Genomic DNA, 15,170 nt, shown 5'->3' with positions numbered 1-15,170 from the left:
CAATTGGGGGTTAGGTGTCTTGCTCAAGGACACCTCAGTCATGGACTGTCAGCACTGGGGGCACTTTATTCTCATTAAGTTCACAGTATAATTGCCTTTTCTATGTAGGCTGAAATACTTTGCATGTGGTTGCATATTTATTTATGTATGTATATATTTTGAGTCTAATTTTATTTAGTATTTTAAATAGACTCCGTTAATGTCACTTTCTTCTCCTTCACCCTCTCTCCTCTGTTCAGATGACTGGGGAGGAATCTGCTCCAAAAACCTGCTTCTGAAAGACGGCCGTATGTCCAGCCTCAACACTGGTCTGATCACTCTGAAGAACTATGGCTTCTACCTCCCGCCCAAATTCGTCCATCTGACCTTTGCTCATGAACTTGGCCACAGCCTGGGGGCTCCTGTGAGTCTTGAGTCTTCTCACCATCAAAGCAGAAGATAAACAGAACTTCAGGGTTCCTTACGCAGTAGTTACTTGTGTGGTAGCAATTAAAGGTACCTTGCTTGTGTGGTAGCAATTAAAGGCTTTCCATGGAACCGTATGTCCAAGCCAAGAACCATTTAGCAACATCTATTATTAATAGTTTTTCTTCACGTTAGCTCTTCTTTTACGTTAGCTCTTCTTGAGAAGACCTATCATAAACACAGCAAACGAATGTTACACCATTAAAAAAGGTTCCTAAATGGTTATTTTTTATGAAAATGAATAATGAATATGGCCCAACACCAGAGGAAAGCATAGTGTTGTATAACCCAACAACAGAGTGATTCTGGGTCCCAACTGTGGGGTTGCACGGTTATTTATATTATGTATTTTATATATTTTTATATATTTTATATATTATAATATATATATATATATATATATATATATATATATATATATTAATCATGATCATGATTTTTGGCTTTATCAATTTATTAAACATAATTCAATGTGATATTAATTAACTTAGCTAATTGAGCTAATTAATGTTAGACCTTGCTTTTTGACTTTAGTGAGATGATCAGAGTTCCTCGCTGTACACAGCGGTTCCTAAAGGAGCTTTAAATATTTGTCGGAACCTGTCAGGACCCGACTGCTTATGCTGGGTTTAGACACCCTTTCTCAAAATGTTGGGCTCAGGTTGGGCTCAAATCTCACGTCCAGGTTCTCAAAATCAGCTTCTCACAGATTTCCTCTGCATTTCCCTCACATCAGTGTTCCTCCTCATTTCATTCTCTCCTGGCGTGCTGGGTTCACTCACTCATGCTGTTGTCAGAATTTAGCACCAAGGTCCACACTCAAAAAACACGAATGCATGGAAAAACGCAAATCGGTCTAGAAATACACATGGGTGCCGTCAAAAGAGTCTTTTCATTATTGTGTTTGGCCAAGAATGTCTTTTCTGTATGTTGTATATCGCTACTGTCGGAAGAAAACCTTGTATCTCCTAAATAGTAACTTTACAGGAGAAGGAAAAAACATACTTCACTTTCAGTGTAAGTCAATGGAACCAGAATTTTTCCCATGTCATTTTGGGTCATTTCTTTTAGGCCATTCATCATAAAATTTACAAACAATGTAAAGAGAAACAGAGACTTTCAAATTATGTCAAAAACTGAAAAATGCCAAAAATGGACATACAAGGTTTTCTTCCGACAGCAACGATATGTTATGTTATATGTTACATATGTTATATGTCATATTTTTTACATGTACAGAAAGATGATTTAGGATTAAAGAAGTGAAGGCTGACATTCTGTCAGCACCACATAGTTTATTATTGAAGGTTTATCCAGACTTGCTGTTTGGGATGATATTATAAAATAATTTTATTTCTATTTCTGTTTATTTATGTTTTACTTTATTTGCCCATGATTGTCACCGCACAGCAAGAAGGGCCTGGATTCAATTGCCCAGCCGGGCGACTGAGGTCCTTCCTGCGTGGAGTTTGTATGTTCTCCCCTGTCCTGCGTGGGTTTTCTCTGGGTGCTCCGGTTTTCTCCCACAGTCCAAAGACATGCAGTCAGGCCAACTGGATACGCGAAATCACCCCTAGGTGTGACTGTGTGTGTGAATGTATATGTCTGCATATCTGCCCTGTAATGGACTGGTGACCTGTCCAGGGTGTTTCCAGTTTTCCATTCAGTGATCTCTGGGATAAACTCCAGTAAGCTCATGACCCAGGAGGATACGTGGCTTAGATAATGTGCATGTGTGTGTGATCTAATGATGGCTATTACTGTTGCTACACTGCCATTTAACTGGCACTATGATTAAACATAAAATCACTTTTGGTGAGAACAGTCAGTTTCGGACAGTATTTTGTTGAGCTTGGGTCAATTCTGGACTTGATTAGTGCTTGGGTCAAGTTCGGACAAAATTTTGGTGGCTTGAGTAGCTCTGAAAACTCGTTTATGTGGTTTGAATTGGGCCAGGTCTGAATCAGACAAAGTTCTTGAGTTGTGTTGGTGTTTGAAACAGAAATTTAGGTCTAATTAAAGCTCTAGAGCCAAACCCTAATCACTAAAACATCTAAACACCAAAATATACTGGATAGGTTACTCCAGGAATGGGTATTATTAATGTTTTCCATACCAATAAATTCAATACTCATTTTTGAAGGATATTGTACTCGATTCATTCTTTTTATGATAATAAGTGGTTGACTATCATAGTTTTATGTAGGCTGTAACATAATTAGAATATAGTACATCATAGCTCCGCCTCATTCTGTGTTTTGTCTTCTTTGCCTTTTCCTAGCTCCAGTCTCCACCCAAGTCGTGTTCCATGTCAGGTTTTCATGTTTTCTTACGTTTGCCCAGTTTCTGTTTAATTTGACTTTTGTTCTCAACTTTTAAGCTTGTATAAGCTTTAAGTGGTTCCATATAGAACCACTCTCTTATTCAAAGACCACTGAAAAGCATCCCTTGTGTGTTGAGTGTTTTAACCTAAGCTGGTGTCAGTTGCCTTTTGCCAGTGACACAATAGATGTCTTTATTTACAGTTACACTCTCGGGCAGATCTGAATTAATGAACAGGTGTGATCTTTTCCCTCCACCACCTTCTACTGTATCTGTGCCGGAGGCAGCCATGCTGCTTATGCTTCCTCAGCTGCAGATTCTTCCTTAGCGTTCTTTGGCAGATCTGTTCTAGTCCCGCTGTCTCTGTCTGAATATAAATTACGTTACTTTTGGCACTAGTTGGGCAGCATAACTCATTGTTTTCAGCCTTAGTTTGGAGGTAGTGGAGCGGATCAGAGGATTCAGTTCACCTGTGATTAATGACATGTTGGTCCATAGCCCAGTTCCCTGTGCCTGATACTGAGGGCTCTGTATACAGTCCATGTGATGAGTCACACAAAGCAGAATGAAATGATTTTCTGCAGCACCTACAAGAAAAAAAACATGATAGGTAAATTATAATTATAACATATAATTATATCGCGGATACAAGTGGCTGAAATGAGCTTTCTCCGCAGGGTCGCCGGACTCTCCCTTGATGGCCTCTGGATGCCTCCCTAAGGAGGTGTTCCAGACATGTCAGATGGGGAGGAGACCCCGGAAAGGACCCAGGACACGTTGGAGGGATTATATCTCTCAAGTGTCTTGGGAACGCCTCGGTATCCCTCCGGAAGAGCTGGAGGAGGTGGCGGGAGAGAGGGAGGTCTGGGCCTCTTTGCTTAGGCTGCTGCCCCCGAGACCTGGACTCGGATAAGCGGATGATGATGGATGGATGGATGGATGGATGGATGGATGGATAATTCTAACATAATTAATATATATATTACATAGATAAATTATGCTTTCTCTAAAGCTACATGACACCTACAAAAGCCAGTTTTGTGAAGTTAACAGAACTTCAGGATTCCTTACTCTTTGCTCCTGGTCCTTGACTGCCCCTGTCCTCCACATTTTTGATATTTTATGTCCAGTTATGCCAGGTTTATGTCAGTTGTCATATGTCAGTCTTTTGCAAAAGTTTCTCTACTGACAGCACACTTTAATGCACTGTTACTGTTTATCTGCTGAATTCAACATTAGAAAAATGACACCCTGCCTGTGCTGTGCTGAAAAATGTGAACGCATAGGAGCCTAGAGTGAGGAGACACACTCATATGCCAAACTAAATATCTCCAGCACCACCTCACAAAGTTGTTATGATTAGCACATGTATTCATAATGCTCAACGTAAGATTAGGCAACCTGAAAGACTGATTAAGTGAGGATTCTTGCAAGTCTCCATATAGCTGCCGATAAGTGCCATGAGCAGCTTGCAACGTGTAAGGATTTAGGGACACTGACTAGGTAACAGTCACTTTATTCATTCGGAATTCAGTACATCTAAGAAATCAGGACTCGGGTTATATCGAATATAGACCTGCTGAACAGATAATTCGCTATAACGGTTTTAGAGAATGTTCTACCTTTCTGATAGCTCTTCTGCTCGCTATTAATCATATTCTGGTACTACTTTAACTCTTTGGCCGCTTGAGTCAGTGGCTCATACTAGTGACGCTCAAAACACACTGGCTGATTAGAAACACCAACACCAATCGTGAACCTTGTAAGACGTCTCAATCGCAAAATTGCTGTTTTATTATATCATTCTCCATGTATTTCTAGTCCGTAATGTTAGCTACAAAAACACAGCAGCTCAGCCCACCAGCTCAGCTCCCAGCCCCACCTCCATACCTGTACATCACCGCAGTGCCCCTCTCAATGCACCCCTCCCACTTTTGAGCATTTTTCAAAGTTGAGCCAGGGATTGAGTTAGCTGAAAGTTGTGGGATGTAGTTAGTCTTTAAGTGGTTTCCCTGTAGAGCATATAACTGTGCCTATGAAGAGTCTCAGTGTATCTGGGACTTGTGATGGTGATGGTGAGTAATGCAATTGGTCAGCTCTTTGAGATGTTTTTGTCTAGCAGGCATGAACAAACTGCAGACATAATTGGGCTAATTGAAGAAAAAACAGACATCACATGCTGCAGGGCATGCCTGACTTGAAAGGTATCTGCCTGCTTGCCGGACTCAGCCAACATCAGAGACACGACACGCATCGATTCTGACTGGTTGGAATGGACCTTTTCAATCTGCCGCTCTGCGCCAAAGCTTTTAGTTCATTTAAACTGCCATAAACATTCAGTAAACCCTGGAGGTAGTGCTTTCTTTTATGCTCAATAACAGTCCGTTTCAGTCTTTTTTATGGCCAATAACAAACAGTCTTTCCCTCATTTCTAAAGGTTAAAAAACCCAGAAGGCACATTACATTCTGTTACCCACAACAGCTGCACAGCTGCCTTTTTCATGTATGGAGCTATTAGGCCTGTGATCAGAAGCCTCATGCCTTTACACCAGCATACGACGTATAGAAATCTGAGCGGTAATACAGCATGAACCCCTGAAAGTTGACACTGTCCATCTCTGCTTTCTGTTATGTGTTTTGTTTGACGTGTCAGCACGATGAGGGCTCGGACTGTGGAGGCCTGGAAATCACTGAAGGGAAAGGAAGATTCCTGATGTTCCCACATGCTGCAGACAAGGTCCAGGAGAACAGTGATCGGTTCTCGCCTTGCAGCCTCCGCCACATTAGCCGCTTGCTGAAGATCAAGAAGGACAAATGCTTTGTTGGTAAGACGGGTCAAGCTGTAGTGACAGACACTTCACTGATAGCTGTAATCTAACATATGGTAAGTGCTCAAGGGCAGTTTTGGGACACTTCTGTCATGATTTGAGTAAAAATGTACTGAATTAGTGGAAAGAGACTGGATGTGTTCAAAACCTGCCTTGGCCATCCAAAAGAGAACATCCAGCGAACCTGACTCCTCCATGTCTAATAGACTTCATATCACCATCAAAACTGTCATGCAAGGAAATTATGGCCTAAATAAAATGCTACATGCTGACCTATATAAAGGTAAGAGACACTTCCAGTTAATAAACATGGTTGTTATGGCTTGATGTTGAAACTTTTCTGATGTATATCAATGAATTAATGATGCATTCATCTCGGAAAGTAATAAATAAACAATATATAAATTGCATTTAAAGAGTATCCCATAACTACTTTTAAGCCTTGTTATTGGTTCAGCTCATTGAGGGGTGCCTAACAAAATCAGCTGAGTAGAAGTGTATCGGGTCTAAGTCGTCTTATTTATACTTATTATGTACTTCTTAGTACTCTGAGCACTCTGAGGCTCCATTATTCTTCTTCTTGGTATCTTTTTAGCCTAAAATGAATATAAACTCCAAAGTCAACAACAGCAAAGCAGCCCAGAAGCTGCTCCAATGGAACCCAATTAAATTAAACACAAAAAGGACTTGGCAGTTAGATGTGAAGGACTACACTGGAACTAAGAAAAAAGTAATGACTTTTCTCACAGATATACTGATCAGCCATTACATTAAAACCACTGCTCCACTTACCAGATAGGTGCACTTTGTAGTTCTACAATTACGGACTGTAGTCCATCTGTTTCTCTGCATACTTTGTTAGCCTCCTTTTGTCCTGTTCGTCAATGGTCAGGACCCACATTGGACCACCACAGAACAGGTGTTATTTGGGTGGTGAATCATTCTCAGCACTGCAGTGACACTAACATGGTGGTTGTGTGTTAGTGTGTGTTGCGCTGGTACGAGTGGATCAGACACTGCTGGAGTTTTTAAACACTGTGTCCACTCACTGTCCACTTTATTAGACATTCCTACCTTGTAGATGTAAAGTCTGAGACGACAGCTCGTCTGCTGCTGCACGGTTTGTGTTGGTCTAATCCTTCATCAGCGCTCACAGGACGCTGCAGGTTGGATATTTTTCTCAGTCCAGCAGTGACAGTGAGGTGTTTAAAAACTCCAGCAGCATCTGCTGCGTCTGATCCACTCGTACCAGTGGATCAGTGTCTCTGCAGTGCTGGGAATGACCCACCACCCAAATAGTACCTGCTCTGTGGTGATCATTGAAGAACAGGGCAAACCACGTATGCAGAGAAACAGATGGACTACAGTCTGTAACTGTAGAACTACAAAGTAGAGCTTATAAAATGGACAATGAGTGCAGAAACAAGGAGGTTGTCTTGATGTTACAGCTGATTGATGTATGCTGAGTATAGGTCAAATCATTTGAAAGTACCAGGACAAGTGCAAATCCATCAAAACTTTACAAAGCCTTTTTCTGCGGGTTACCTGGTAGCTTATCTACTGGCCGAATGGAAATTAATTTGGACACCTTTTAATTAATATAACCAATTGAAATGTTTCTCCCCATAACTCTGTTATCAGATGAACTGTTGGCTCTCAGTGTCTGATTAATTTGGATACTTTTTAATTAATATAACCAATTGAAATGTTTCTCCCCATAACTCTGTTATCAGATGAACTGTTGGCTCTCAGTGTCTGAAATGTGTCGCTATGTTGAGCTGCCAGTGAGCAATGAGGGGTAAAAGGGAAGGAGTGAGAACCAACTGCTGTAAAAACTATTCAGAGCTCTCCACAAACGCAGCCATGCAGCTTTTAGATCAAACAATCTCAAAATTCAGTTTGCTTCTGGTTTTCTTCATCATCCACATTCATATTAAAGGACACAGGGCCTCCAAAACAGCTGTGAAAAGGGGTTAAGTTGATGTATCTTATGAGTGAACGGTACTTGTTACCAACCTCTGCCTTTTCCTGTTTTACCTGTACATGTCTCACTTTGTTTATCAGACTCTAGGAGTTTCTTTCTTTTTAATCTTCACAAACAATTGTTTGACTAAGTATAGTCCAGAATAGGCCACATGAACATGCTGTGTGTGTTGTGTCTCAACAGTCAGTGATCAGCCCATCTGTGGAAACCAGATTTTGGAGAAAGGAGAGGAATGTGATGTGGGCCATAATGAAAGCGATCCATGCTGTTACAGTTCAAGGGGGCCAGCAGGCTCTCAGTGTCGGCTGAAGCCCAGCGTGCAGTGCAGGTTAGCCCCGGTTTCCGTATTATCTTTACCACATTTAGCTTTTATTTATCACTGCTTTCATTAGCAATTCCTACTTCCGCTTCATTAGGTATACCCACCTTTTATCTACACTCATTTTCCGTTTTATCCGGTGCACTTTGTGGTTCTACAATTACAGACTCTAGTCCTTCTGCGTCTCTGCATAATTTACCCTGTTCATCAATGTTCAGCCCCCCCCCCCCCACAGGACCACCACAGAGCCATTATTTGGGATGTATCTCTAGCAGCACTGCTGCATCTAATCCACTCATACTACCACAACACCCACAACCGTGTCAGCGCCACTGCTGTGCTGTTATCCGTCACCTCTGTGGTGGTCCTGTAGGGGTTGTGATGAACAGGGTAGATTATTCAGAGGAAATGATGGACTACAGTCTCTAACTGTAAATATACAAAGTGCACCTATAAGATGTGTAGACCTAGTAAAGTGGCCAGCGAGGGTAGGAGTACAATTACAAACTGTAGTCCATCACTGGTCAGTTTCTGACCACAGGACTGCTGTTGATTTACTTTGGCTGGTCCATTCTCAGCACAGCAATGATGCTGACATAGTTGTTAGTTGTTATTTTACATGCTTCAGTGACACAGCCAGGTTAACTACCACCCAAAAATATCCAGCAAACAGCAGCTCTGTCAGAAACTGACCCTTGACAAAGGTCCGAGGCCAATTAATGTATATTATGCATAAACCAATGAGCTATAGTTTTTTTTAAATGGACACCTGAAAGGTGGAACTACAGGCTAGGGGTTTCTACGGAAAACAACCTTGTTTTCACATCTTACTAAGTTATGGCCATACTTAATTATCTCGTTCCCACACCTTACTAAGTCGTGGCCACACATGAGGTTCTTATTCCCATGCCTTACTACAGCATGTCCACGGATTATTTTAATTTATATGGGATGTAGCGGGACTCTCTAGGTAAGGCATGGGATAATTTAATGGCATAATTAAGTTGTGGCCACAACTTAGTAAGATGTGAAAAAAAGATCATGTCTTATTAAGCTGTGGTCAAGGCTTAATTATTTAATTCCCACACATTTGCTAAGTTGTAGCCAGTACTTAATTATGTTGTTCCCACACCTTTAATTATGTTGACCACACATTAGGATGTCATTTCCACATGATAATAAGGCCTGGCCATGCATTATTTTTATTTATGTGGGGTGTAGCGGAGCTCTTTATGTAAGGTGTGGGAATGAGCGGCCCTGACTTAGTAAGGCATGTGAACGAAATCCTGCCTTATTAAGCTGTGGTCACAGCTAAATGATCTCTTTTTTGTGCCTTACTAAGTCGTGGCCACTGCTTAATTATCTCGTACCTACTCATTACTAAGTCATGGCCACACATTAGATCTTGTTTCCACGTGTTAGTACGGCATGGCCATGCATTATTTTTATTTATATGAGATGTAGTAGGGCTCTGTAGGTAAGTCGTGGGAAATGAGCTAATTAGGTCATAGTCACATATTAGGATCTCATTCCCACGTGTTAATACAAGCAATCTTGTTTTTACATCTTACTAAGTTGTGGCCACTACTTAATTATCCTGTTCCCATGCCTTACTAAATCATGGCCACACATTAGGATCTTGTTCCCACGTGTTAATACGGCGTGGCCATGCATCATTTTTATTTATACAGGATGTAGCTCTGTATGTTTCAAATAAAGTAGCCATACGTTCTCTTTGTAACTGTCCACCTCTTCAGCCACATTTGGTCAGTGTTAGAACATGCTGACTTATTCTAACTCTTGGTTTTATATCTCAGTCCTAGTCAGGGTCTGTGCTGCACCTCTGGTTGCGTCTTTAAGAACGCTGGGCTGACCTGTGAGAAAGACTCAGAATGCCGGATGATGAGTGCATGCACGGGGTCCTCTGCTTCCTGTCCTAGGCCCACCGCAAAGCCAAACATGACAATCTGCAGACAAGGCACACGTGTTTGTCTCAATGGGGTCTGTCCAGAAGCATCTCTATACCATCTCTAAACACTTGTGAACGTTTTCTAGAGTGTGAAACATATTCTGAAATGTCCTGGTTTTAATAAAATGTAGTGCCAAGAGCAACAATAAATAATGTCTGCACGAGACAAATGGTCCTCTAAGAGAATGTGAATGTCAAACTATGGCTCTTCAGGGGGTCATACAGTCTGAGAAATAAGGATGGGGATTAAAGCTAAAGCATGGAACCATTTAGAGCACTCACGGCAGAGCTGTAGTTAAGCTGGTCGTGGTGATTGCAGACTCATTCGGTCAGTTTGAGAGTGAAATACTAAGAATTCTGCAAGTTGAACTTGTTTTTTTTCCTCTGGAGCAGGAATGTGCCCGGTCACTCTGTGTGATACATGACCTGGAGCAATGCGACTGTCCAGGAGAGAACAAGAAGGAAAAATGCCACATGTGCTGCCAGCAGAAGGGTAACCGCACCACAACAGATCCAAGCAAAACAAGTCTTGTAAACAGCTGTTTATTGTATCACCACTGGTATTGAAACCAATGCTCTATAAAAGAACTGAACCACATTTGGTTTTACAGACTGCTCACATGGTTAGTTTTAAACTAGACACATACAGTATGCAGGACCCAGAGACCACCCTACATTTATTCAATTTCCAGTTAAAGTAGACCAACTAAACAGTCCCCAGTGCTTAAAGCTTTCATCTTTGAGAGGAAGAAGAAAATCAAGCTGCTTCAGATCTGAGAAAATCTACAGCCGTCCTTCAGTTGTGAGAAGACAGTTCAGCACTATGAGTCTGAAAGGCTCTGGATCTGTCAAGATGTTGATACTGCTGTTGTTCTCAAAAAATGGACTGGCCACTGTAGAGTCCAGACTGCAATATCACAACGTGAATGTGTTGGAAATGCAAAGACTGGAGGCTATAATGCAGTCACTGACAAATATATTTGGTTGTTTTGGTTGTTTTTGTTCAACATGTGTTTTTTTGCTTCTTTCTGACACTGAAAAATAAATAATTTAGTGGCCGTTTTGACTGGAAATGAATAAATAATGTAAAAGGTGGTCTCTATCTGTTGCACAGCCCTCCATACAGGGTATAAATGTAACTATGGCTATTTAGTAGCATTATATTGAGAACATGTTTGTTTGGTATGGGGTAATATGTATCGTCATAAGAACTTTCTTCACAAAAACCTGAAAAAATGTAGCTACATGGTTTTGACATGCCAATAAAAAAGTTAATAATATTGTTTATGTATCTTGTCACTGATAATTATGTTTTTTGTGATCAGGTAACCCCAAAACCTGTGCAAGCACAACCTCTTCCGTTCTTTTGACGCAATTTAAAGGAAAGCAGGTGGCCTTGGTTCCAGGAAGCCCCTGCTCTAAAAACCAGGGCTACTGCGACCACTTCCAAACGTGTCGCCTGCTGGACGCAGATGGCCCAATCGCCAGGCTGAAAAACTCCTTCCTGCATTTGGATGAATTTGATGACTTGGCAGACTGGATGATGGTTTGTTTGTGTGTTTTTTGAAAGTACGGCCTTCAGTGTTGTTCCAGGTTTAATTGCCCAGTCAAGAGGAATGCAACCAGATATGAAAGTATGTGCTGCCTCTTGCTCTGTAGTTTTGACCGAGGTGGGGTTTGAAAACAGCTGCAACAGGACTGAATGGATTTCAGTTCAGATGTGACTGTATAAATTTCAGTAGTCAATAATGCGTAATTCTGGGCACTGTTACAAAATACAAACTTCCTTCACACCCCATTTATGTCAGAAGGTAGTCGTCCCTATTTGGTTTGGTTACACTTGCCAGAACATTGTGGTAATAGTATAATTTACTACAAAGTTTCAGGCAGGGGAACTCCTAAGCGGCTTATATCTGGGGCTAGAAGGCGTGACCCCCCTTGGAACAGTGGTAGGACTAACATGAGACTGAGGAACAGGGAGGAGATGGGGTGGTAGTGGGGATTGCGAGAACTTTGTCACATCTAAAATTGCACAGAAAGAATTTAAGTTTGCAGACGAGAAGTGTAACATAAGTGAATGGGCAGATATTACTTACTGTTTGATCCTAACCTGAAGTTAAAGTCAATTTGCAGACTATGCTCAAAATGAATTTGCTGATTGAAAACGGAAAAAGTTGGTTTTCCAAACATTTTAAAGTAAAGTCAAACTTGTGGGCTAAACTTGTGACCTGCCAACAAATCAATTCAAACAGTTTCTTAACACTGCAAAAATAGTGACAGTAATACAGGGTGACTCAAAAAAGTTTCGTCCGATCTCAAAGTGCCATATTTTTACAACCGTGAGGCGCCCAGGAACCAATCACAATCCAATTGAAAAAGAGGGAAAATAGTTTCTGAGTGTCACTGGAGGGTGGCTCCCTTCAGTCTGAGAGGAGATGAGACCCCTGAGCAGAAAGCGTTTTGCATTCTCCACTTCAATAAGAGCGAATTCATCATAACTGTGCAGCGTGATTTTTGTCAGCAGTGAAGCTGCAACAGCTCAGAGTGTTCGGCGTTGGTTACACAACACAGCATGATCTCCGAAATCGCACGGAAAGAGCCGTGAGTGCATCGAGACCCGACATGCTCCATCGAGTATGGGATGAATTTGACTATGGTGTTTATGTTGTCCGTACAGCTGGAGGAGGTTCACATTGAGCACTTGTAGAACTGTATGCTCATTTAAACCATTTACAATTTACTGCAATTTATAAGTGAAATAAATCATTCTAAAATCAGATTAATCTCTTTGAAGCAGCCTGTATTTACAGTAAAATGCCAGCAGATTTAGTTGTATTACTATAAAATACTGTAATTTTAAAGCATGAACATCACAGCAACTGGGATTATAAACACAGTGTGCTTTTATATATCGACAATAATGCATATTTGTAAAGCTGAAGATTACCATTTGGCTGTCAATACTGAACTGTACACAGCTACAGGTGAAGAAACCCACTGGTGCACTGGTGGAACTATGGTGTTGATAACAACAGTGAAAATATAGCACAACCCAAAGCAACAACCGAACTCCAGATATTCCAAATATTAACAAAATGTCTGTGAAATTGTCTGAAATTGTTGAAAAATCTGTGTTCTCTGTAGAGGGTGCTAACTTATTTTCACTTGGAAAACCAACACATTATTGACTGGGGTGTTCAAACTTTTGCATATGCCTTTATTTACAATGTAGAGGTACATTTTCATAATGATTTGATTATTTTGATGTGATCTAAATTTTAAAAATATACAAATTACACAACCTTCATTGAATGAACTGTGTACACAGTAGTGGAACACAGACAAGGAGACAATACATGATTTTAATCTTGGAAAAAAGCCAGAGAATTGTATCTTGGCTAAAAATAAGTACATACGTTGTTGAATATTATTAATGCATTTATACGCCTTTAATTAAAAGTGATTCTTATTCGGTCGTCATACATCTGTGTTGTATTTTCTGTCTTCGGCAGGCTCACTGGTGGGTGATTCTGCTGGCCATTCTCACCATCTCAGCAGTGATGGCCGGCACCGTCTGTCTGTTTGGACACACCCTGGAGAGTGACGAGACATCGGCGGGTTAGCTCAGAGCAGGACAGGTCAAATACCACTGTCCCTCGCCAAATGTCATGGTCGAGTCTTCACTCAAAGATGTACAAAATCAGCGTTTTGCAGGTCTGCACAGAATCCTCGGCTTGAGTGGACTAACAGCTCGGAGTTTTACACACACCTGTCTAAACATCATCTGAGTTCACGTGAAGTCCCCCATCAGTGTGCTTCACATCATTTGTCCTCAGTAAGCTGTTTGAACTCCACAGCTAATTTGAGGCTTGTTTTTCTTCCAGCTTTTTACTGTTTCCCCAACAACTCATTGCTGCAGTACAGATTACATTTGACATTCCTACTGAGACGCCATGGCCAGTCTTATTCTCATAAGAATGATGACCAGCAGCATGGAAGTGACCGCTAAGGGAAAAAACTGAGCTGCCAGTTAAGTTTCAGTTGTTCCTGGATGTTCTTCCTACAGAACTTGCAACATGTTGGTGTCAGTTGGGAAATTCCTTTACAAAATAAACAAATAAACAAACAAAAAGATCTTTATTTTACATAACGTTTCAAAATTACTTGTTGCTGTTTAACTTCTTATCTCAAAAGTGGCTCCAAGAAGCAGTTGGACATTTGTACTACACTCAAAAATGTAATTCCACTTTTTACCCAGATGTAGTTGATCAGCCAAAACATGTTTGGAGTCCATATTTTGCTCATTTAGTTTAGTGCTGGAGCTCTGAGTTTAACTATTAACACATTTTGGCTGTCAAAAAAGAAGACCCTGGGGGTGGGATGGCAGTGCGGTGCAGACAGATACAGTGGGTGGAAGGTTGGGGTGGCCCCGGCTATGGTGGGGGGTGGCGAGGTGTTGGTGTGGGGGTTCAAGCAATTGGCACCGTGGGAATGTGTATCCAGGGGGTCGGTTAAAGATGTGTCCATAAACATGCACCTATGTTACCATGTTATGAACTTTAATACATAAACAGTCACACACTTAACATTGATACTTTGCATGATTAAAGGGTTCTTTGCATGGTGAGATGGTTCTTCAAGAATGTGCTATAGATGGTTTTACATAGAACCTTTTTGAAAAGGGTTCTTTATAGCACCAAAAAGGGTTCCACTATTTTAACAATAAAAGCTTGTTAAAATAGAAGAATGCTTTTCGGTGCTATCTAGAACTCTTTTCAAAAATGCTTTATATAGAACCAACTACAACACATTCTCCATCAAAAGCTTCCCACCTATCGTAGCCACAACTTAATAAGCTGTGATCTCATTCTCATGCCTTACTAAGTCGTGGCCATGCATTAGGATCTCGTTCCCACGCGTTAATAAGGCATGGCCACGCATTATTTTTATTTATACAGGATGTCACCAGCGGGGCTCCGTAGGAATTTACATTTGCGTTTGGACATTTTTAAAGATGCTCAGGCACATGGGGTCATGCACATCCGATAGGGAATGTAATCGGATACAGGTGTTTACATGGCTATTATTCTTCTATTTAACAGATTATTTACAGGATTTCCCATTTATATTTGCATGAAGGACATGTGTACGACTGACCAAGGGTGGTGTGTTAGAAGACGTGACCAAAACAGAGCCGTGTAGAGAGAGAGAGTAGCGTCAGCTTCATTCACTCCAATGGACCATTTTCCCCCAGCTATGCTGGATCATGGAGCCTCTCAATGG

General features: G+C 41.1%; 1 protein-coding gene across 1 annotated transcript in view; it reads left to right on the top strand.

Moving 5' to 3' along the window:
- si:ch1073-396h14.1 (disintegrin and metalloproteinase domain-containing protein 10) overlaps nucleotides 1-14,032 on the top strand; it is a 54,837-nt gene extending 40,805 nt beyond the window's left edge. Inside the window, exons 9-15 of the mRNA XM_037545085.1 lie at nucleotides 240-403; nucleotides 5,441-5,612; nucleotides 7,783-7,927; nucleotides 9,736-9,919; nucleotides 10,281-10,380; nucleotides 11,213-11,433; nucleotides 13,400-14,032. Coding sequence (XP_037400982.1) covers nucleotides 240-403; nucleotides 5,441-5,612; nucleotides 7,783-7,927; nucleotides 9,736-9,919; nucleotides 10,281-10,380; nucleotides 11,213-11,433; nucleotides 13,400-13,510 — 1,097 coding nt within the window. The 3' untranslated portion in view covers nucleotides 13,511-14,032. The remainder of the gene's footprint in view (nucleotides 1-239; nucleotides 404-5,440; nucleotides 5,613-7,782; nucleotides 7,928-9,735; nucleotides 9,920-10,280; nucleotides 10,381-11,212; nucleotides 11,434-13,399) is intronic.
- The last annotated feature ends 1,138 nt before the right edge of the window (nucleotides 14,033-15,170 follow it).

This window comes from Pygocentrus nattereri, chromosome 15 (assembly GCF_015220715.1).
Source record: "Pygocentrus nattereri isolate fPygNat1 chromosome 15, fPygNat1.pri, whole genome shotgun sequence".
Taxonomy (NCBI): Eukaryota; Metazoa; Chordata; class Actinopteri; order Characiformes; family Serrasalmidae; genus Pygocentrus; species Pygocentrus nattereri.
Note: the sequence above shows the minus strand (reverse complement) of the source record. Positions and strands in the feature narration are given on the sequence as shown.